The 23,468-nt window shown below is 54.1% G+C and overlaps 1 protein-coding gene across 1 annotated transcript in view; it reads left to right on the plus strand.

Moving 5' to 3' along the window:
- ESRRB (estrogen related receptor beta) overlaps nt 1–20,972 on the plus strand; it is a 112,262-nt gene extending 91,290 nt beyond the window's left edge. The window contains exons 4-7 of the mRNA XM_043556692.1: nt 2,342–2,452; nt 2,942–3,103; nt 11,709–11,978; nt 17,826–20,972. Coding sequence (XP_043412627.1) covers nt 2,342–2,452; nt 2,942–3,103; nt 11,709–11,978; nt 17,826–18,070 — 788 coding nt within the window. The 3' untranslated portion in view covers nt 18,071–20,972. The remainder of the gene's footprint in view (nt 1–2,341; nt 2,453–2,941; nt 3,104–11,708; nt 11,979–17,825) is intronic.
- The last annotated feature ends 2,496 nt before the right edge of the window (nt 20,973–23,468 follow it).

Here is a 23,468-nt window from a genome sequence, read left to right on the forward strand (position 1 = left end):
AGCGGCAGGGGAGTTCACTGGAAGCTTCTCAGGAGGCTCAAGGACCACACTTAGAAGCCAGACAAGGACGAAGGGAAGCTCCAGAAAGCCTAGGCACAAGAGATGCAGTAGCCAGGAGAGTGTGGCCCAGGGTGCCCACACCCCCGCTTCTGACCACCGCTGCAGCCCTGAGCAGCTCTCCCCCTCCGTTTTGGTGCCATTTGATCAAAGCTTCCCGTTAGCTGTTCCTGAGTCACCAGCCCATGCTTCAGCCTCCAGAGGGTCGAGTTAGATACCCAGAGTTGCAGTGGGCACAGGCCCCCCCACTGCGAGATGGCCCACAATAGGGGAATTACCTTTAAGCGGGAAGCAGGGGTGGGATGCTGGGTAGACCATCTCCCCCCAGAAAAGTTTACTGCAGCCATGCTCACCATCAAGTACAGGAATGTCAGACCGGGGGGGTGAAAAGGACGCCGCTGATGAAAATGCAGAGCAGTGACTGGCCCCACATAGAGTCCCCCTGGGCCATCTGTCTTGGTGGCTCACAACATCCTCCCTGAAGGATGGAGGAGGTCTGAGCCCTTGACTGGGAGCACGTGGGCACGGTACCATGCCGGTTCCCCACCCCAGTTCCCTTAGGGCAACTAGCAGTTGAAAGGCTGGTCCCTCTTATTCAGCAAACAAAGTGATTTCACTTTCTATGGCTCTCATTGCCCCGGAAACTTCCTCTCACGTCCCAGGGACTTAACCGTAGTAGCTATACATCCTCAGAAGCAGCCAGCAAATCACCCTTGGCCTGAACGGGATCTAAATCCTCGTTCCATTCGGTCACCCATATTGCTGCCTTCTGGCCTCTCCCCAGGAAGGGCCTGAGCTGCCACCACTGCCAAGCTAGGAGGACAGGCAGGAGGAGGTGGCAGCGGGAAAGTGCCTTGAAGATCAACTACTAGGACTCTGAGGGTGATGCTGTTGACCTTTGGGGAAAGGAACAGGAAGTTGAACTTGACCTGTCACCTCAGAGGCTAAGGTGGCCACTGAGCGCTCTTCCTCTCAGGACTCTATCTCATTACTTTTTTATTTTTTATTAAAAAATTTTTTTATGTTTACTTATTTTTGAGAGAGAGAGAGACAGAGTGTGAGCAGGGGAGGGGAAGAAAGAGAGGGAGACACAGAGTCCGAAGCAGGCTCCAGGCTCTGAGCTGTCAGCACAGAGTCTGACGCGGGGCTCGAACCCACAAGCTGTGAGATCATGACCTGAGCTGAAGTCGGAGGCTTAACCGACTGAGCCACCCAGGTGCCCCACTTTCTTTCACATTTTATATGTTTTAATCAAGGCCCGGTTCATGGTAAGCTTAAGGGAGCTGCTCTGTTTCCTGTAATAATTCATACTTTGGAGCTAATTTGTTGGATCCCATCCGTTTTTCAGGGCAGGCCACATAGGTTGGTGTCCAGTCTTTGCTTGTGTGCCTTTGGATGAGGAACCTATTTGAGGTCCTGTCCACCCTGCAGGCTGGTGAGGGGTGTCAAATGGTACGAACATGTCTGTCTAGACTGCAGTTGCTGAGGGTGGGGTGGGTTCCTGGGAGGCCGTATTGACCCAGGGAAATAGCAGATCTCTGTAGGATCGGGCCTCATCCTGGGAAGGGATGTCAGTGTGGAGTAGCCACACCTGCTTTTGCACCTGCTGCTGGGAGACTTTGAAGCGTTCATCTTCCAGGTGTGGCCAGGACCACCTGCGTCCCCATCCAGGAGAGTCTGGTCCACGGCTACCCACGCCCCTGCTACGGAGGGTACTACCACTGCCCGGACTAGTCCTCACACTCCCTTTAGTCTAGAAGACAGACCGTAGAACTCCATCCTACGATCTCTGAAAGTGGGACCCAGAAATTGACATCTGTAATGAACACCCATTCAGATGCTGCTTACGTGAAAAGGCTGAACATTCTTGTTCTTGTTCTTTGGAGGTGCCTGCCAGTGGCAGAGAGGTCCTTTCCCGTCTTGCAAGCCAACTCAACCCTCCCTGGATTCACAGCAGATCTAAAATAACGAGTCTTCCTTCCCTAACGTCTAGAGGAGTGCTTACATTGTGCTTTCCCTTTGGAGACGAAAGACTCAAGCTATGGGTTGCTCGGGATAGATGTCAGGAGGATGCTGAATCCAGAGGCAGGGCCGGGCCCGGGGCAGCTGGGATGGGTCATTACCGTTAGTTTTAGGATTGCAGGACTCCCTGGCTGAGCTGGCCATGGGGCAGCTGGAAACCCATCTAGTCGTGGGGGCCGAAGCCAGTGTTGCGATTCCAGAGTTAGTGCTAACACCCCTGATGTTGAATAGCCTGACACCTTGCCCCTTTCTTCCCCAACAGGTGTGCGCCTTGACCGAGTGCGTGGAGGCCGCCAGAAATACAAGCGACGGCTGGACTCTGAGAGCAGCCCATACCTGAGCTTACAGATTTCTCCACCCGCTAAAAAGCCATGTGAGTGTCAGGGCAGTCCATGCTCCTTCTGCCAGCATGGGTACCTGGGACATCTGGCCCCCGTGGGGAGATGCCACCTTCCCGCTGCTGGCTAGAGACAGTGTGGATCCTGGGGAGGTGGCATTGGTGGCCGGCTGGGTGTCGGGTGCTTCAGGCTTCATTCGGAAGGCCTTTCCATGTGGGATTTACAGAATGTGGTTCCAAATGAAGCATGATCCTAAGAAGGCATGGGCCCCGGCATCCAGAACGTGTCACCCTCACCTGCCACTCAAAGCAGGTTCCTCTCAAGGGAAGTCACCAGCAACTTCCCTTGGAGGGCTATTTTTTAATAGCCCAAATCAACACGGCCAGCAAGTTTGTGGAGTGAGAAGGGGAGGGGGAGGGGAGAGACTCCTCAGAACCCAACTTTTCTTTCCGAGCCACTGCAGGCTCCACCCCGGCCCCTCCCTCCTCCCCCAACGTTCACATTCCTCCTCTGGTTGTTGGCAGTGACCAAGATTGTCTCCTACCTGCTGGTGGCCGAGCCGGACAAGCTCTATGCCATGCCTCCCCCTGGCATGCCGGAGGGCGACATCAAGGCCCTGACCACTCTCTGTGACCTGGCAGACAGGGAGCTCGTGGTCATCATTGGCTGGGCCAAGCACATCCCAGGTAAGTCCCATACGACCGGGCAGGGGTGGTATAGCCAGGGACTCTCAGCCACTGTCCCCGCCACTGTGGTTCTGATGCATGGGAGCCCCGGGACCCAGGAGCCGTGTTTTCTTCTGGGCTCCTTTTCTTTTCGTGGGATTGGAGGTAAGCAGGTGTTGGGAGGTCCAGTAACATTCCTGAACTGCTGGGGGCTCTTCAGAATCAGTGATCACTCTCGAGGGTTGCTGATTGCTTCTTACAATAGGTGAGATTCAAAGAGCAAGTTCTCTGAGTCCTTCAAGACCAAAGGGTTTTCTTGTAGACCTTATTGGAAATGTGCTGGGAAAATGCAGCAGAGAATTTGAGTCTCTTGCTTCCTTTAGCGGCCGGTGGACTGGATGGTTAAGAACATGGGCTGGGGAGTCAAAGTCTGGGATTCAAAGGATTCAACATCTGGGTCTGCGGCTCACTAGCTGTGTCACCCTGGGCAGGTCACCCGGCCCCTCTGTGAACAGGGAATAATAGCAGTACCTCCTTCGTGGGCTTTGCCGTGAGGATGAAATGCAAGGATGAGTGTGATGTGTGGTCCATGTTCACGTTCACTGCCGGCTCACTATTGCCACTTGCCTGATCTTACGGGAGGCCCATCTCTTAATAGGTGGCGTGGAAGGTGCATGTAATAAATACGTTTCAGGTGATAATGGACTCCGGATACGGCTGTTTGCTGCGTGTGGCCCACACCCTTCCTTCAGCATCCTCCGTCTGGACAGACGGTGGAAGCTGGTTTTTAATTTTATTTTTGTAGACGCCGATACCCACGTGTTTTGCATTACACACGTGTTGGGGAGCTTTCGAAAGCCTGTGCAGTTTGTGCCTCATAAGGTTTCTACAGCTTGTCTCATAGTGTGGTGGGGACATCCTGTTTTCCTCTGGCAGTCATCCACCACGGACTCGGATTCTTACTAGCGATGTGACATGGGGCAGTTTATCTTCCTGTCTGTAGGTCCTCTTTGTGTGTGTCGCCGGCTCTGAAAAATGAATGTAGCATGCACGGTGGTGTAGCAAAGGTGTCTGAGACTTTAGATGCCAAGGCCCGCAGTTGACTGGGGGGAGTCAGAATGTTTTTACAGAAGACACGCGTGTGTGCACAACCTAGATGAAGGAGTCTTCCTGCGGACGAGGGCTCGGGAGCTGATGCTGGCATCACTTAGCTGGCAGGAAGCGTAGCATTCCTTGCGCAGATGGCCCCTGGCGTTCCGACTCGGGGAGGGCCTCACCGGGGATCTGAGCTGGACGCCCTTACTAAGGAGCTCAGCCTCTTGGGATTACACAGTCAGTAATTTTGAATCTGGCCCGTGCTGATTCAGCACAGACGTGGGGTCAGGCCACTGCGTAAGACACCTCAGCCCGGATTGCTCCACTGACCCGGGGCCGAATCCGGTACAGCTCCCCCTGCCCCTCACATCCTGCCCTCCCCGCCATCACACGCTCCTCTTCCATCGCATCCCAGCGATGGCTCAGGGGTGGCGCCTGGCGGTCCCCCAGGTCACCGCTTCCTTTTCCTGCCACCTCTAAGGGGAAGCGTAGAACCAGGAGGCGATGTCTCCCTTGCACCCGTTCCTCTCTCCTGTCTTCCCTCCCTCCAGCGCCATCTCCCATCTGTTGGCGACCAAGAGGGAGGTGGGCCGAGCAGAGTGGCTGTTAGGGGCCCAGACTTTGGATCCAGACAGACCCGAGCCCTGATCCAAGTTCTGTCCTTACTGGCCTTGTGAAGAGATCTCATTTTTCTGAGCTTCAGTGTCCTTGCCTGTGAATTAGGAATCGTAATAGATGGTACAGGGCCATCAGCCCAGCCCCCGCACACAGTGGGTGCTTGATAAGTGGCAGGGACCGTGACTGTGTCATTGTCTTTGCTAATAGTATTAAAAGCTTCCTTTCACAACTTCCTTTTCCCTTGTCCAGAGCTGGATTCTTTTTGATTAAAAAATAAAATAAACATAGGGGCTCATTTGTCTGTCGGAAACACTAATTTGCCTATTTTGCATAAATTTGCATGCTGAATTATTTGGGCCTGACCTTCTAGTGTTTAAGGTAAAATTAATTAATAGTGTCTCCTGCCACTGCGTGTAAACCTCATATTAGGGGCGATGACATATCAAGTGCCTGATATGTTTAAACTAATCGACTTAATCCCATCTCAGATTAGACAGAAAACTCCCCTGAAGACCTGCTCACTGGCCTTTAGAGAGAGAGAGAGAGAGAGAGAGAGACAGCCAGAAAGAGACCAGGTTTATTAGCAGGGTAGATGCAAGCCAGGGCCCCACCCTGGGACTGACGTCAGCTCCTGTCCATCCTGGTTCCTGGACAGCAGAAGGTTCCTTAAGACCGCTCAGGTTAGCACTCTGAAGCAGAGCCCAGCCCACTTTCCTTAAGCACGGGAGACCACGTCTCATGACTCAGTACAAGCTAACCTCTCAGTATCTGTCCATAGCCTGGCATACAGAGGGCACTTCATACTTGCCTTTGCATGCATTTATTGCTAGGAGTTGTGGCTGATACAAAGAAGTAGATTAATTTCTGCCCCAAGGATCTCATTTATAAATAAGGTGGATAATTTTGTTTTTAGTAAAATACTCCTTTTTAAATTTTTTTTTAATGTTTGTGTGTGTGTGTGTGTGTGTGTGTGAGAGAGAGAGAGAGAGAGAGAGAGAGAGAGAGAGAGGCACGAGTGGGGGGTGGGCAGAGACAGAGAGGGAGACACAGAATTCGAAACAGGCTCCAGGCTCTGAGCTGTCAGCACAGAGCCCGACGCGGGGCTCGAACTCGGAACAGTGAGATCATGACCTGAGCTGAAGTTGGACGCTTCACTGACAGAGCCACCAGGTGCCCCAATACTTTTTCCTTAAAAAGAATTTTTGTTAACGTTTATTTATTTTTGAGAGAGAGAGAGACAGAGACAGAATACGAGCAGGGCAGGGAGGGGCAGAGAGAGGGGGAGACACAGAATCGGAAGCAGGCTCCAGGCTCTGAGCTGTCAGCACAGAGCCCGACATGGGGCTTGAACTCACAGACCGTGAGATCATGACCTGAGCCGAAGTTGGACTCTTCAGCGGCTGAGCCACCCAGGTGCCCCCAACAAAATACTTGCTCATGAGAAATTCTAAACGTACAAAAATAGACCAGACCTCCATGAGGAACCTCCATGACCCTTGCTTCAATATTACCACCCCACTGCCTGTTTCCCTTTACCTCTACCCTGTTTCCCATCTCCTGCACACTTAGGAGGCAGCAAGGAGAACCACGGGACCGAGGGATGCCATGGGCTGCGGGGGCAGAGAGCAGACGCTGAGCTAGGCCTTCGGGACTGATGGGCAGTGGCCATGGAGGAAAAGCCCAGAAGGGCAGCAGGGCGCCACGAACACAAGTTTTCAGGCTGCAGGCCAGAAGCTAACATATGTACACAGGCGCTGAGCGACCCGCTTGGCCAGGAGGAAGGATCATTTGAGCACAAAACTCATTTCTCAGCAGCCACCCCCCCCCCCCCGGCTTTCACTCACATGTTTGAACACACAGGACACTTTCACACGGGTGAGGTCCCTAGGGAGCTCGGGCTGATTGCGGCTCACTCAGAATAGCAGCCATTCCTTTGTTTCAGTCCGTCTGCAGTGGCCTTACCCCGCACACATGCAGGCTTTTACCTGGAGTTGAACTTTCCAAGTCCTGGGTTGCCCAGAGGATAAGCCCGAGTCTTTAGAGCGCCCACCCCTCGTTCCCCGGGAGTGACAGGTTCGAGCGAGGGGCAGCAGCCTTTAAGAGGCAGTGGGTATCGCTTGATGAATTGTCCTGTCACCCCAGGTGGCCTGGAGGCTCTGCCAGCCAGGGGAGCCCTCCCAGGCCAGGGTGACACGTGCACACCTCTGCGGGGGGGACCCCCCAGAGGCCTCCTCACGGAGGGCTCCTCAGCGGCCCTGCTCCCAGGTAGCCACCGTCTGGCTCTCGCTGGGGAGAGAAGAATGCCAGCGGCCGATGAAATATGGGCTGCCGAGTGACAGCAGCTGTGTCTGGAGTGGCCTCAGATCCTATAATTACATCTCCCTTTATTACCTCTGCTAATGGCCCTCCAGGTCGACAGAAACGATAATAAATTAACAGATTATGAACTCCACTTGCCACAAATTATGTGCTCTTTTTTTTTTTTTTTCCTTAAATTCTAGGAGCTCATGCTGTCAAACCACTGGGGGATGGGGGCTTGGGAAGATCCTGACTGTTATCAGATCAGTTGGTGCAGATAAAGCAACTTTGTGGGGGTGGGCAGCAGGGCCCCAGGAGGGGAGGCGGGCAGGGACAGCCAGCTGGGGCAGGGCAGGACCTCCAGCGGGCAGTGCTCTCGCCCAGGGGCCTGGGCCACACCAGCCTCTCCCGGAAGCCACCCTGTCCCAGAATTGCTAATTGCTCGATGGAGGAGGAGACCCAGCTCAGCACAGAAAAGCAGACGTGGAGGGTGCTTGGCCGAAGGACAGGGAGGAGTGCTTCAGCCCTTGGTCTGGGTTTAAATAAAAGAAAGAGTATGTGCTTTTACCAAAGATGATGGGCAGGGACAGAGGGCTGGAAATTAGGAGTTCCAAATCCCTCATCTTTCTTAAACATCCTTCTGGGAATTTCCTGTGCACGTACAGCCACTGTGTGTGTACGTGTGTGTGCATGTTCTCTCCCCACCCTGAGACCATTCTAGAACAACTGCTCTACGTCTTGCTTTTTTTCATTGAATTCTATAACATGGTAGCACTTCCTTTGTGCTAGGCAGTGTACCGAGTACTCCGCACGTCAGCTCATTCAATCCACACAGTCCCGTTAGGGAAGTATTATTATTATTATTATTATTCCCGTTTTACAGATGAGGAAACTGAGGCACACAGAAGTGGACATACCCAGCGTCACAGCCAGTGGTCAGCAGAGCTAGGATTCTAGGGTCTGGTCGTGGCATCTGTGTCCTTAATAGTTAAGTCCTCCTTACGTTCATGGGTGTCTTTCCACACCCACAAAAATAGTTCTACCTCATTCTTTCTGGTGGCTTCTAACGTGCCATTCGTTTAGCTAATAATTATGTTTATATAGTAATTACACGAATCACATTAGTTACATTTAGGTTGTTTCCTGCTTGAGGCCATTACAGACTGATGGAACAAAACACCCTTTCACATTTATCTGTGTGTATTTGTGCATCCTTTTCTTTCTGGGAGAAATTCCTAGCAGTGGAATTTCCAGGTTGAAGGAAGCATGCCTTTTGTTTTATGCTGGATTTAGTTTTATTTTGGGACATCTTAAATATGGACAGGTTCAAAGACCAAAACTAGGTAGAAATGTGCACACAGAGCCTTCCCCTCCAGCCCTGTCGCCTCCCCTCCTTCCTCCTAGAGCTGTTTTTATGTTTCGTTCTTCCTTCTAGTGTGTCTTTTTTTGAAGTACTAGAAAGTATTTGAACTTTTTAAAATATTAGGACATACCACATATTTTCCCCCCCCTACCTGGCACAAAGAGAAGCAGCCTCTATATACCATTCAGCACTTTGGAGAGTACATTTGGATTTTCAAAGCCCCTTCCAGCTCCTTTTGGAGCCACTCAAGGAGAAGGAGAGAGGTCAGGGGCCGAGGGCCAAGTTCACTGCAGAGAGGTCCGCACACAGGCCTAGGTCTATCCTCAGATGGTGGCCCAAACTCTCAAAGGCGCTGTCCCCTTTCTCCCACCACCTGCTCCCCTCCTCCCAGAGGGCAGGCCTGTGTCTCTGGCTTCTGCACGATGGGAAAAGGTGCCAAAATTCAAACTCGTGGCTGAAGGACTGAGAGGGTCTCAGCGAGTTCTTTGGGCCCATTTTCTTGTCACCTAGGAGTCAGGGTCCAATGGCATTTCTTGTGCTCTGTGCTGGGAATATGCACTGCGCATCTCCCTTGTCCCAGCCGGCGCTTGGCAGTGGGGGTGGGGAGAGAGACAGCAGCTCATTCCCGCACCCTGGGGTGTGCTCGCCAGTGGGGCCCTCGCCACCCTCTTTAGAGTCCCTCCTACCCTGCAGGGTTCAGCCCCAAGTCTCCTTCTGCAAAGCCTTCGGCACGTTCTTGTTTGGGCCAAGTTCTCAGAGCCCTCCACCCCCCTTGTTCTTCTCACTGCCCCAACTTCAGGGTCACGGCAGAGCTCGGTGCTCGGGGCATGCCTTTCCCTCCTGACCGCGAGCGCTTTGCACTCAGGGACCCCTTCTGGTTGAAGCTCACCGTTCTGCCCACAGGGCCTGGCATTTAGCAGGTGCCCAGTGAGGAGGTGCTGGATGAAGGAAGAGACCAAAGATGCTGTTAACGTGCCTCTGGTGATGGTACCTTCGTGATGGGCGTCACAGGGGTCCCTTCTCTTTCGTTTCCAGAAGTCTCACTCTTACCTCACCTCCCTTTTTGCAATTGTCTGTTAATTTTGCCCCGTCCACCTCCTACATCTTCCCTCCCGGTCTGTCTGCTTCCAGTGCAGCCCCCACGTCCCTGCGTGCACACACCCTCATGAGCTGGCTGATTGGGATCTGTTAATTAATGTCGCCCAAGCCCTCTCCCGCTCAGAGGCCCGATAAGGGAAATTGGATGTCCGTTCTATCTGCCTTTTATTACCTCCCGGCTCTCCCTGCCACCACAGGCTGCCACACACCCCCTCTCACGCTGGGATCCAGACAGCACGCATACACCTGACCCCTCTCCCCAAGGAGGTATGTCAATCCAGGCCTGCCCCGTCCATCAGTGTCATCGCTCAGCTCTTTTGATGGGTGCCAGCAGCCAGGTGGTGAGCCAGGAGCCCCAGGAGTGCCCCCTAAGGTTGAACATTCGCGCACTGGTTGGAAAATGGAGAGGGACCGTGGGTTTTAGACTCGGGGGATGGCAGGTGAGGGGTGGGACAGACTCCACGGAAACCCAGAGCGATGGGCCTGTCGAGAAGCTCAGGACCACCCCGGGCCTCTAGCTGTGCCCAGAAGGAAGAAGAGGGTCATGCCAGTAGTGTGCTAATAACAACAAAAACAGTAACGACAGCCACGGGCATCACCCCTCGGTCAGCCTCGCCGGGCACCGCCAGTGTAGGGAACAGAGGGGGCCTGTCTGAAAACCACCTCTTCACCCTCAAAGCCCCCGCATCAGCGCTGCACCCACATGGGGTGAGGTGCCAGGGCGCCAATGCAGCAGAGACCCACATGGGCAAACTCAGACCCGGCCGCCCGGGATGCGTGGTACATACAGATGGCTGTGTGGATACTCTTCCTTCTTTCCGTCAGTCTGGCGGCATCCGTGTGGGAGCCAATCTTGGAATTTCTGGCCGAAGTTACCACCTTGTGTTTAGTGACCGAGAAGTTTAAAAATCAACTTCTTCCCTCCCTCCCTTCTTTCTCCTCCCGCTCCTTCTTCTCTACCCTCCTCTCAGATCAAAATGTTAATTGTTCCGGGATGCCTGGCTCCATTGGTTAAGCATCTGCTTCTTGGTTTTGGCTCAGGTCATCATCTCACAGTTCGTGAGTTGGAGCCCCACGATGGGCAAGAGTTTAAAAAAAAAAAAAAAAAAAAAAAGATGTTCATTGTTCCATGCCTGAGTTAAGTACGTGTATAAAGCAATTCCAGACACTTCTCATTTTGCACATGAAGACTTTTCATCTCATCGTTAATAGCAATAGTACGAGCTCAGTGAACATGTTGTATGTCCCATAATCGTTGTCTTATTCAGACCTCGTGGAGAGTCTGAAGCAGGTGTTAACAGTTATACCCATTTCACAGAAGGGGATGCTGAGGTTTGGGGCAGTTACAACTTTCACACGGTCAGCCTGCAGCTAGGAAATGGGGAGTCAGGGTTCAGGCCCAGGCAATCTCCCGAGCACATTGGACAAGATCATGTCATAATTCAGGAGCCATCCCCATCCCGACCTCCTTTTGCGCTGGGGTCAGCCTCCTTACTAGCACGGAGGGGGAAACTCCCATGATTCTAAGCGCTCGGAATGCAGGACGGCTAGGGTCATCGTTAGGTGGAGAGTGATGGCCAGGACGGCAGGGGTCTGACCCCTGGAGGAGAGGCTGCTCTGTGAGAAAGTGCCCCCTGACCCTGGGGGCTCTTGAGCTCTTAGCAGCCCAGGCTGTGGTCACTAGGGGGTCACTGGCTGGGAACAGCTGAGTCCTCTCTCCCGGTTGGGCCCCTGGGTCGGCACACACAGCTGAGACTGTGCAACGTTAAAACGCCAAAATGTCCCCTGGTTGAGCAGAGAGAGGGATCCGGAAAGTCCCCAGAGGGAAGGGGACCCAGTACTGCCGCCTTTTGATCTTATTATGAATTTAAAAACCCCTTCAATTACAAACACATTTAATTAACCAAAAAAAACCTCTCCAGACATTTGAAAATAGCACAGAACTAACAACAAGAGTGATAATAACAATTGTCAACATTGACCGAGCTCTCATTACATAAGTCTTTTCCGTGAATTCCCCGTCTGACTCACTGGCCAAGGGAAGGACGAGGAGTTCAGCAGGTACGGAGGGAGGGGCAGGATCGGGGCCCGGGACCACCTCCTCCAGCCAGCCCTCCTGACTGCTGCTGCCCTCCTTGCCCCCTCTTCCCGCAGGCTTCTCGAACCTCTCTCTCGGGGACCAGATGAGCCTGCTGCAGAGCGCCTGGATGGAGATCCTCATCCTGGGCATCGTGTACCGCTCGCTGCCCTACGAGGACAAGCTGGTGTATGCTGAGGACTACATCATGGACGAGGAACACTCCCGCCTCGCGGGGCTGCTGGAGCTCTACCGGGCCATCCTGCAGCTGGTGCGCAGGTACAAGAAGCTCAAGGTGGAGAAGGAGGAGTTTGTGACACTCAAGGCCCTGGCTCTGGCCAACTCAGGTAAGGGCGGGCACGGGCCCCACGGTGGGACCTTCCGGAGGTCTTCTTGGGCCCCGGGGGGCACAGCCCCGGAGCTCGTGAGCGGGGGCCACCGTGAGAGGCAGGGTGGCGTGAAGATGCCCGAGGTTCTTGTCACCAAAGGTTGTGCAAGGGGTTGGCCTGGAGCTAAAAGAAAAGGGCGGTGACCAAGGCTCGCGATAGGTGCTTCCTGAGCCCTTGATTTGCAGGGCGTTCTACGAACTGAGCCTCTGCTATCTAGCCCACCACACCGGTTAAGGACAGAGGCTCTACAGTCGCTGAGAGTCAAATCCTGCTTCTGCCTCTTGGGCAAGTCGCTTCCCTCTGTGCCTCCTATTCTTTATCAGTAAAAGGGGAACAATACAGAGTCCCTCCCCCACCAGACAGTGGAGGGGGTTTATTTGTACATCATTATGTTACACTCACAACACGCTGGGCTTACAGTAAGCGTTGAACCTGCTAAATAAATTAGCTGTGAACTTACTTAATTCTTAACAACCCTGTGAGCAAGGGTCTCATGATTTTTACCCCATTTTATAGACGGGGGAACTGAGGCTTGGAGAAAATTGCCCAGGGCCACACTGTCAAAGGGTGTCGGAGCTAGGACTCAAACCAAGGCCCTCTCGTTGCAAAATCAACCCCCAGCTCGTAGCCACTCCTTGAATCTTCCAGTCAGATCGCTCAGGCACAAGAGAGAGAAAACCTTCCCAGCTGAGTGGTCTGGTCTGTCGTTAAGAAGGAGGGCTTCACGTCCCACTCTTGATTTTGGCTTGGGTCAATGATCTCAGGGTCGTGAGATCGAGCCCCATGTCAGGCTCCGCACTGGGCAGGGGGCCTGCTTGGGATTCTCTCTCTCCCTCTCCCTCTACCCCTCCTCAGCTTGTGCACGCTCGCTTGCTCTCAAAAATAAAAAATAAATAAAAGTAAAATAAAACTCTTTAAAAAGGAGGCTTCGCCTCCCTTCCTTCAGCCCCTTGCAGCTCCTGGCTGGAATCTCTGGGGACAGGGGCTGGGCGCTCGTGATGCAGGTGAGCGAGCTGGACTGTCATCTGTGTCCACACTTGGGGAGCACCCACCGTATGCGGGGTACTGTGCCAGGCAGGGGGTGGAGAATGCAGGAGAAAATCAGGCTCCCTGTCCTAAAGAGAGACTGTCAGGCAGGCACACACGGTTCCCCAGGGCAGTGCGTGTGCCTTGCTCAAGTCTGGTCAGATGAACCCAAGTTCAAATTTTAGCTCTGACACTTAGTAGCAGTGTGGCCTGGGCAGGTTGGCAACCTTCCTTAGCCCTGTCCTTGTGTGTACAATGGGGACATTCCAGTACCTTCTCCAAGTACTTTGGTCTTGAATGACCGACTGAAGATATAGCACTTAGACCAGTGCCTGGCCTAGAGCAAATGTTCAATAAATATTAATTATTATCATTATTATTAATATCAGAGGAAACAAAGTGTTATCCGCACAGGGAAGAGGGACAGCTGGTTCCCAGGCGGAGACGGTACAAACAGGGTAAGCGACCGGTTTGCAGGGTACGGTTCGGCTTTTAGTAAGTCCCGTGTCCCAGGAAACCTCAGTCCCTGGCGAACCAAGACCGTGGTCCCCCTAACAAATGTTTTCAGAGAGAATTCAGGGGTGCTGCCGCTGCCCTGCTCAGCCCCCCTTTACTGGGCTCGTGCTCCCCTGCCCCAGCTGTTGAGTTGTGCTGCTGATAGCTCACAGCTGCCCTCTCGGCCAAGATCTGCCCTCACTCGCCGTGCCCGGAGTCAGGCACCTTGGCACCACCAACTAATGGCGACCCACACAGGGGACCAAAAGGCTGGACTCTTGGCAGGGTGAGATCAGAGCCCTACGTGGATCAGGCCAAAGCGGAGGCCACGTCCTCACCTGGCTTGTTCCCACCCTCACCCTGTCCTGCCTCCCTCCCTCCCTTTCTCCTGAGAGCACACCCTCCAGAAAATCTGTGCACCCAGACCCTGGTCTTGGGCTCTGCTCTTGGGGATCCTGATCTAGCGTAGAGAGGGAAGCATTTCCTTTAGTGCAACTCCCTTTTATTAATAAACAAATGCAAGAGAATGATTTAACTTTTACATGCTTCTATACATAACCTATACATCTTTTAAAAATTTGTTTTTAATATTTATTTTGAGAGAGAGAAGTAGGCAAGTGGGGGCGGGGACGGGCAGAGAGAGAGAGAGAGGTGAGAGAGAATCCCAAGCAGGCTCCGTGCTGTCCGCGCAGAGTCAGACTCAGGGCTCGATCCCGTGAACCGTGAGATCATGACCTCAGCCGAAAACAAGAGTCGGACACTTAACCGGCTGAGCCACCCAGGCGTCCAGACCATTTACGTATTAAGATTCCAAAATGGTAGTGTGTTCTTTGTTAGAGAATGCCGGGGCTGTTGGGTTTTTTAAAAGTAGTTTTCAATTTCCAGAACGACTGAGCAGGTGGCACTACGGTGTGGGCACCCATCCCACCCTCATCCCCCACCCCTGCACGGGTTCCTCTGTCGTTCACATCTTGTATTGGTGTGGCAATTTGTTACAATTAATGAGCCAGTATTGATACATTATTATTAACAAAAGTCCCTGGTTGCCATCCAGGTTTTACTCTTTGTGTTGTGTGGGTCTATAGATTTGACAAATGGGCAGTGACAGCCCCCCCTCCCCCCCCCCCCCCCCGGTCCCTACTGTACACAGTGGCCCCACCCCTCGTGAGCCTGTGCCACCTACTGAGAGGGAAGCACCTCAGCCAGCCGTTGCAGGGGGCTGGGGGTCTATGTGGCCGGAGGGGACTCGGTGAACGCAGAGGACACAGCGTGGGGACAGCGAGGCCCGCAAGGCTGTCGGGCCTTGGAGGGCACGTCTTTGCTTTTAGACTCTCCTGACGCTTCATCCCTGACCTTGAGCTCGGGCTGGCCCATGCGGGGAGGAGGAGGGTGAAGAGGTGGGGTGCCGCTGTCACGTCTATGCCACCCCTCAACGTCAGGCCGTGATGGCATTCAGATGGCTCCGTAGCTCGGCTCTCGTCCTGATCTCACAGACACGTGCATGCACACACACAGGCACAGAGACATACACATGCGTGTGAAGACAGGCATGCATGCAAATACAGACACCTACACGTGCACACACATACATGCATACACACATGCATACACTCATGCACACATACATGTGTGTCCAAATACAGATGCATACACATGCACACACACATGCACACATACATATATGGACACACGTGCACACACAGACATACACACAGGCTTAGGTACACATACATGCACATACAGTTACACGCACATGAACACACATGCATGCATACAGACACACGCACTCATACACATGTTCACAAATACGACACACATACACATGTGCACACACATGCAGATGTGTACACGCAGGCACACACATAAGCACGCATGCACACACAGCACCTGGGGACTGACAGTGGTTTAGTGGCACGAGCCCATCAGGAGATTCAGCTGGATCAAGCTTCGCCTGAGTACGCACTGTCATGTCATGGGAGACGAAGTTCCAGGAACCTGCACTTCTGGCCCGGTGGCACCTCCCAGGCCATCCTGTGGCTTACGTGACGGTCCAAGCAGTTCAGAACAGAGAAGGAGGAGTTTGTGACGCTCACAGCCCTGGCTGCATAGTCGAGCAGTCAGCTGTGGGCAGGAAATGGGGGAAAGCCTAGGCCTGCTATGAGTAAGGCCAGAAAAGTAGGTTGGGGTCAGACCAGAGGCTCTAGGGCTAGGCAGGGGGTAGGAAGGGATTGGGGTGCAATAGGGTCGGTCCAGGGAGCCATGAAAGGTTGTACAGCAAGGTAGGAAAACCCCCCAAACAGTGTGTTAGCTGGAGGAGAGACAGGTGCCAGGAGGTGGCTGGAGTGGTCCTGGTGGTGGCCCACGGTGCCACTGCTCAGGCTGAGGGCATGGGGCTCGGGGGCTGGCTCCAGGCAGAAGAGTGACACACATCAGAGACAGGCCGGGGCCCCCAAACCACAGCCCCTCGGGAGCCTGCCGGCCATCTTTCACCCCAAGTCCCATCTCCAAGGCTCCTTGACAGCAGAAAAAATTCATAGCCATTGATTTTGTAATTAACAGTTTATCAATGCCATCGATACAGACTCACTGATGGATTGCAGAGAAATTAATCTTGCAATGTTATTTTATTTCATTTTTGGTCGAAGGCAGCTGCCAATTTTGGCCTCCTTGGGGAGGGTGGGGGGATGGGGAGAGGAAGCTGGCGGGAGGCAGGGAGTCTGGATGGCCACGTCCCAGCCTTACAGGGACCAGCGCATCTCGAGTGCACATTCTGGAAACAGCTGAGAGTGTAGGAATGGAGCCATGCTCCATTACCAAGTGGAGAAGGAGTCCTCGCTGCTCCAACAAGGTGGAGGGTATGGGGCCAGTAACGCCCCAGCGCACTAAAGGCACTTGCCCCCCGGCTGAGTCCTCACCGTGGTGACGGTATTACGTTTATTAGGCGGTTTCTAAGTGCCTGGTAATGTGCTATCTCTTTTAATCCTCACCACGACCCTATGAGGTAGGAGGTATTTGCTCCATTTTACAGATGAAGAAACAGTCTCAGAGAGCCTAACTTGGCCCAAATAACACAGCATCTAGGACTTGAGACTCTCGCCTTCCTCATTCTGCTTTTCTCCCAAGAGAAGGCAGGACCCTGGAGGCATGGGCTGAGTGTGGATCCAGAAGGTCAGAAGGAGTCACTGGGGTCAGCCAGTTGGAACAGCTGCCCTTGGCAGTCTGGTACCTAAACTAACCCAGCACGCGCACGAATCGCCCTGCTCTCTTGAGCAACTCTGGGGCCTCGCCCCGCCTTCCTGGCAGCCTCCCTAGAGCCTTCGGCTCACTTGACCCAGATGCACCCTTACTTCCCGCCTCTGGCAGGCATCAGACACTGCGGTTCAGTGTGGTGGCTCGAGATCTTTAAGGAGTGTCTGAAGAAGGCTGGGTGTTTTCCCCGAGGCTGGGGAATGAGTTCCAGTACGTTGCCTTTGCTTCAGCCCCGACCCCACCGTAACCCAGCTGTCAGCACCTGCCCTGCTGGGATTTAGGTAACTTTCGTTTGAACCCCCAGTGCCTGCCTGAATCCAAAGCCCTCCTCAGGATTTTTGGAGAGCTCCCCACGGCACCCTCCGTCACTGCGCCCCATGCGTCCGGCCAGGCCATCTCGGTCCCCCAGCACAGGGCACCTCCACACAGAGCCCAGCCCCTTTCTCTGTGTGTGGATTCCGTACCCGGCATTCTGTCAGGTTAGTGATGTCCCTGAAGATGAGCTGGTGGTGATGCCCCCGGCTGGGCATTTCCTTCGGGACAGGAACTGTTTTCAGCCCTTGACCTGTATTAACTCATTCAACCTCTTGAGGTAGGTATGGCTGTTACGTCATTTAACGAATGAGAAAAACAGGGCACAGAGAAGTTAAATGACTTGCCTAAAGTCACACAGCTTGGCAAGTGACGGACGCAGGATTCCAACCCACCAGGCTGGCTCCAGAATCCTCCTGGCACCTCCAGGGCAGTGACGGGTCGGCTCACATTCAAGTCCTTCAGGGTCTCCGCCGCCACCTCCTGGTGGTTTCTCGAGAGATGACCTTCCTAGATACAGATCGCTCCCGGGGTCCAAGCCTCCGCTGTGTCATTGGCCTCCGTGACCTCGGGCTGGCCGCTTATCCTCTGTGAGCCTCAAGTCTCCTTCTTTGTAGAGTGAGGATTTGGAAGGCCACCCCGCAGAGGCCCAGGGGCCCCAGGGTGGAGCCCATCCCCCGGGGCGTCCGGCCACACCCGCTGACGCGAGCCCTGTGCCCACAGATTCCATGTACATCGAGGATCTGGAGGCAGTGCAGAAGCTCCAGGACCTGCTGCACGAGGCTCTGCAGGACTACGAGCTGAGCCAGCGCCACGAGGAGCCGCGGAGGACGGGCAAGCTGCTGCTGACGCTGCCCCTGCTGCGGCAGACGGCTGCCAAGGCCGTGCAGCACTTCTACAGCATCAAACTGCAGGGCAAGGTGCCCATGCACAAACTCTTCCTGGAGATGCTGGAGGCCAAGGTCTGATGGCCCGGCACATGGACCGACTCCCACCCGCGGACAGACCGACCGACCCGACGCGGAGACCTCCACAGCCACCAGCCTCGACCTTCAAGCCCTGTATCATGGCCACGAGCAGTCCCCGAGGAAGGGGCTTCTCGCCTCCCGGCTGCGTGCAGACTCCTGGGTACAGCGGGGCCGGGGAACAGGGATGGGAGGGCAGGGCGTGGGCTCACCTGTGACTGGCTTTTTCTCTGGTATGTTTTTCCTTCTCCACGGGCAGTGCTGACGCCCGGGCCCAGGGCTGACTCCCTTGAGACTAGAGACCGTGGAGGAAGCCCCGCCTTTCCCACCAAACCACCAAGAGACAGCAGCGTATTTCCTACCCCCCCCCACCCCCCCTCCCCACCTCGTGGACTGGGCGGCCGGTGCTCAGTGCCTAGGACTCCCCCGGCCCAGGCTAGGCGCCACCTGGAAGTTTTCCCTCCCCAGACGGCAGGTGCTTTCTTCCAGAGGCTCCACCTACTCTGAGGTTCTCTGGGGCCCCTCAGGAGGCTGCGTACCTTCCCCGGTCCAGACCCAGACGGCTCCCACCCTCCGTCCTTCCTCTCAGTTTGGCACACTCCGCTCCCATTAGGGACTCGCCGTGGAGGGAGCAGCTGGCAGAGCTCGTGCGTTTTCCCGGGCACACGCCCTTGTGTGCTCCCACCTGCCTGTCCCCGCTGTGCTGGGGCCCACCTGCCCTCCTCCCCTCCTGTCCTGGGAAATCCCTGCTACTTCCTGCCCCTACCTCAGAGCTCACTCAGTGGGTTCAGCCAGCCAAGGTGACTTCCAGGTCCACAGCTGGGAACTGCACTGGCTCAGAAAAGAGCAGGGTCCAGGCGATACTCCCCAGAGCTCCTGCTTCTTGCCTGCTTCTCACCTCCCACCCTTTCAGCCTTCAGGGCAGATCTGGAGCAGGTGGGGCTGTGGCAAGACAGGGAGTGTAGGGACCTGGCCCCATCTGAGGGCACCCTGGGCACTGATTTCAGGCTGGCGGTCCTGGGAGGATTGGGGCAAGATGGGGGAGGCTCGAACCAATCTTTGCTGAACACAGAAAGGCCTAGAAATAAGCAGGCGGGGAATCCCCAAAGACAGGGAGCTCAGGGGAGGTTGCCAGCCTGCCTGCTACGTCCTGGCTTCTGGGGACAGTGGACACCAGGACTCCCTGTTCCCTGCATTCCAAAGGGTTGGGCGAATCAGTGCCACAGGAGGGGTGCTCCTGTCACCCTGGGCTAAGGTGCGACGTAGCTCCCTGGGGACACTGAGAAGGCCCAGCTCTCTGGCGGGAGCCCCCGGTCTTCCTGGCTGCTGTGTAGGAGCCCCCGGTTTTCCTGGCTGCTGTGTAGACTGACCAACCACCCTGGTTGGCCCTGAACATTCCTGGTTTTAGCACTGAAGGCCGTGTCCTGGGAAACCCTTCAGTCCCAGGCAGATGGGGACGGTCTGTCTTCTGATTTCTGTGAGTGGCCTCAAAAGTCGGTTGTAACCCGCTCAGGGCAGCCCTGAGCACCTCGTGTGCTTGCACACGGGTTAGCGGGTGGCTGCTCAGAGGATCCCCCAAGGATGGAGTGGGGGGGGGGGTTCAGCGTGATGGGAAAAGCCCCTCCTACGCAGCTGCCTTGTGAAGCAGGGTTCGGGGCAGCCCTACCAGGGACACTTGTGGAGAACGCACACGTGCACAGGCAGGCGGGGCGGCTCACCCATCACTGGGACACCGGGGGGGGGGGGGGGGGGGGTGGTGCTCGCTCCCAAGCCCCGCAGCTCTCCGCATAAGGCGGCTGCGGCTGATGTCATCTTGCCACCTTCTGCACCCCAGACGCTCCTGAATTTCTGTGCTGGGACCTGCTGAGGTCACCCCAGGCGGGAGGGCTGGCCGAGACCCAGCAGCTGCAGAGTGGCTGTCTGATGTCCTCACGTAGAAAATACCATGGGTTCCAGGAGGCCTCATGGCCCAGTGACGTGCGCTCCTCCTCTCCTGTTAGCCGGTGGGGAATCCAAGGCCAAAGCCACAGGACAGTCAGCATTGTAATTGTCGTCCGAGATGCTTCATCCCTAGGTCTCTGGGAAGTCCCAATCTGGGTGGACACACCCGCACCTCAGCATCAAGGGACCCGGGCAAAGACCCAAGTCTGACAACCACACCCTAAGGTCTGAACCCTAGGGACCTCACGGTGAGAGAAGTTGGAGTCTGCTCCGTGGGTGCCTCCCCTAGCCTTTCATCGTGCTGTGTGCTTGAGGAGGTGGGGCTGAGGGTGGCATCTCGTCACCTGGGTGTCCCTTCCTGCTCAAGCATGAGGACCTGGCGCCACGGCAGGGGGCTGCCCCCCAGCTGGGGTTTGCAGCCCATCCTTTTTAGGGGGAAGGATCTCAGCTAACGGTACAACTGGTTTGGGGTGGGTGGGTGTTGGGATGGATCTGGTGTCCCAGCAAGGGTCCTGCCTCTAGAGCCTCGCTCTAGCAGTGAGGGGAGCTGGTGATCCCGGGGGCTCTGTGTCGGCGAGGTGTGCACTGCTCTCTCACACTTGAGCCCCAGTGGCGACAGGAAGTGGTCCGACGGGAACTCGTCCGGCGGGAAAGGCCCTGGTGTGTACCAACGGGCTTTCAGAGAAAAAGTCTAGGCCAGCTTCTTAGCTGGAGGCCTTGCCAGCTTTGGGGCCTCCGTGGGAGGCGGTGGGGGGTGGGCCCTGACTTGGTGGGGGATGGTGAAGTGAGGAGAGTTTAGGATGCCCCGTACCCCAGACGGGGTACTTGATGGAACTCAAGTTTGCCCCCAAATCTGCTGTTCCTGGAAAATCTGTAAAGAGGAAATCACCCTTCCCACTTGTATTCTCATGATACAGGTCATTGAAATGAACCAAGAAATAAAATGTGAAAATCCAACCACGGAGAAGGTGGTATTGGCTGGGTTTTGTTTGGTCCCCGTGTCCTGACCCTTTTAAAGCTTCTAGACTGTTTTTTGTCACGATGTGAACCTTGGTAGTGGCACCCAGGTTTTGCACACGGGAAACTTGGGATTGTTTCCCAGGCCACAATTGAAACCAAGTAGGAGGATCTCGAGACCAGAGGGGGCATCGGTTGGGAGGCCAGGCAGGGCTTTAGGACCCAGAATCTGCACCCGCCTCTGTGTCAGGGGCCACCCTTCCCTCCTCCAGACTCTCCCCTCCCCCTGTGCAGATGGGAGAAGCCAAGGGTGGGGGGAGCAGTGACAAACTGGTGACAAGACAGAGGGGCCCATGCCCACGGAACAGCACCAAAGAAAAGCACTATGTGGAAAGAATGTTTTATTTTCGAATAATGATTAAAAGGCTGGAATGGCTTAAGATGTATATATTTTTTAAAATGGTAGTCCCTCATGGCATTGTCCACCTGTACACATTTCCGCCTCTGTACGTGTTCTCCCCCAAGCCCCCACCCACCCCATGTAAATCAAATGCGCTAGGAGTCTTCCGTCCTGGTCCCATGTATCTGGAATCTAATAAATAAGGAACAGCCCATTGGAGAGTTTCTTCACGTTACCTTTCCGGGCTTGCTGTCCCCCGGACAGCATTGCCCTCAGGCCGATGGCCGATGGCTAAGCCTGGCTGTCGGGAGCACCAGCCCAGCCTCAGAGTTTTCTGGGCGTTCAAGTAGTCATTTTAGCATGTTCAGCAAAACTTCAGGAAGGTAACTTGAGAAGTAGGATACAGCTCTGAGAAGCCCCCTGCTACTTTTTATACTTTTGACATTAATGTGAAGCACTCTAATCTTCACCGATGCCAGAGAAATGGAACATCACATGTATGGGAACCAAAAACCGTTCAATGCCTTAGGATCCTGAAATGCAGGCGCATAGTGCTGACCGCACAGAGGGCCCATGTGTCATCCACACTCGGGACCAGTGAGAAGCAGAGGGGATGGCCCGAAAAAAAGAACACCTTATCGGGATGCCTTTCATTGCAAGTAAAAGCCCAGTTTATATCAGCTTAATGGATTGTCTTGGATTTATGTGAGGTCTAGAAGTGGGGCAAGCATCAGGTAGGGTTTGATCCAGAGGTTCACAAAGTCAATAGGGCCATGGCTCTGCTCCTCTTAGTTCTGCCCTCTGCTGTCTGCTTTGTCCTCGGCCTCTTGCATAGTAGCAAGAAGGCTGCCAGCTTTTTATCTTCACATTGTAGGGAGAGAAGGAACATCTCTTCTTACAACCATAGAAAATAGCTTCGTTCTAGACCCCAGTGGCTTTTTGCTTATCCCTAAAGGGACCACTGTGACCATCAGGGGGGACTAGTCCCATGTAACTGTCCAGCTGCTATAAAGGGTTGGCTTGGAAGACTGGACTACAACCAACCAACCATGGCGCCCACAGAATTCACGTACATGGACAGCCCAGCCTCTGGTCAACTTTGAGCTATTTGTAAGTTTTCCTGAAGCTCTTGGAAGATCACATTCACAGAGCAGTCTTTGAACTCCATACTTAGCAAGCCTTCTGCACGAAACGTATTAAGAGGATGTTTTGTGGGAATGAAACTACCCAGTTTGTAGATTATTTTTAGGTGATTTCCCAATTTACCCTCATTACCTCTGGTACGTGTATACATGCGTGTGCACACACACACACACAGCTGCCACCTTAATAATCAGGAAAGAGAATCAACCATAACATCAGGTAACGTAATCGAAACAGAAAGACTTATTGGACATCTGTATTTTAGGATTTTCTGTACTACTAGTTTGTACAGGTAATTGTGATCAGACTAGCTAATAGCTCATTTTCAAAAAGACTTAAACCTCATTGATAGCTTTCTGTCTCTTCATCCACTCTCCGAATATTCTCCCCTTTTTGTTACCAAAAAAGTGAAAGGGGGAAACACAACTAAAGGTCATTCACTCATTCATTCATTCAACAAAGATCTAATGACGGTCTGGCCTGTGCCAGGCACTGTTCTAGGCACACAGTCTAGTGGGAGGAAGAGAGAGAATGAGCACAATAAATCAAATTACATAGGTAAGTTCTAGGAGGGGAAAAGCAGGGTATGGGGGATCAGGGATGGGGAGGTAGGATATAATTTTAAAAGGAATGGTCAGAGAAGCCTCAGAGAGAATGTTACACTTATGGAAAGTGAGGGCCAATGTGGGTGTCTGGAGAAAAAGCTCTCTGAGCAGCAGGACCAGCATGTGCAAAGGCCCTGAGGTAGTGTGCCAGGTGTGTTCAGTGAACATCAAGGAAACAAGTGTGGCTGAAGTGGAGCGAGTGGGGCAAGTCATGTAGGGACATGAGGCCATAGGAAGTGAGGCTTTCACTCTAAGTGGAAGATTTTGAATAAAGGGACACACGATTGCACGTCTCAACAGGAGCCTTTGCCTGCTGTATTGACAAGCTGTAGGAGGGCCAGGGTGCAAGACTAAC

The sequence above is a fragment of the Prionailurus bengalensis genome, chromosome B3, assembly GCF_016509475.1.
Source record: "Prionailurus bengalensis isolate Pbe53 chromosome B3, Fcat_Pben_1.1_paternal_pri, whole genome shotgun sequence".
Taxonomy (NCBI): Eukaryota; Metazoa; Chordata; class Mammalia; order Carnivora; family Felidae; genus Prionailurus; species Prionailurus bengalensis.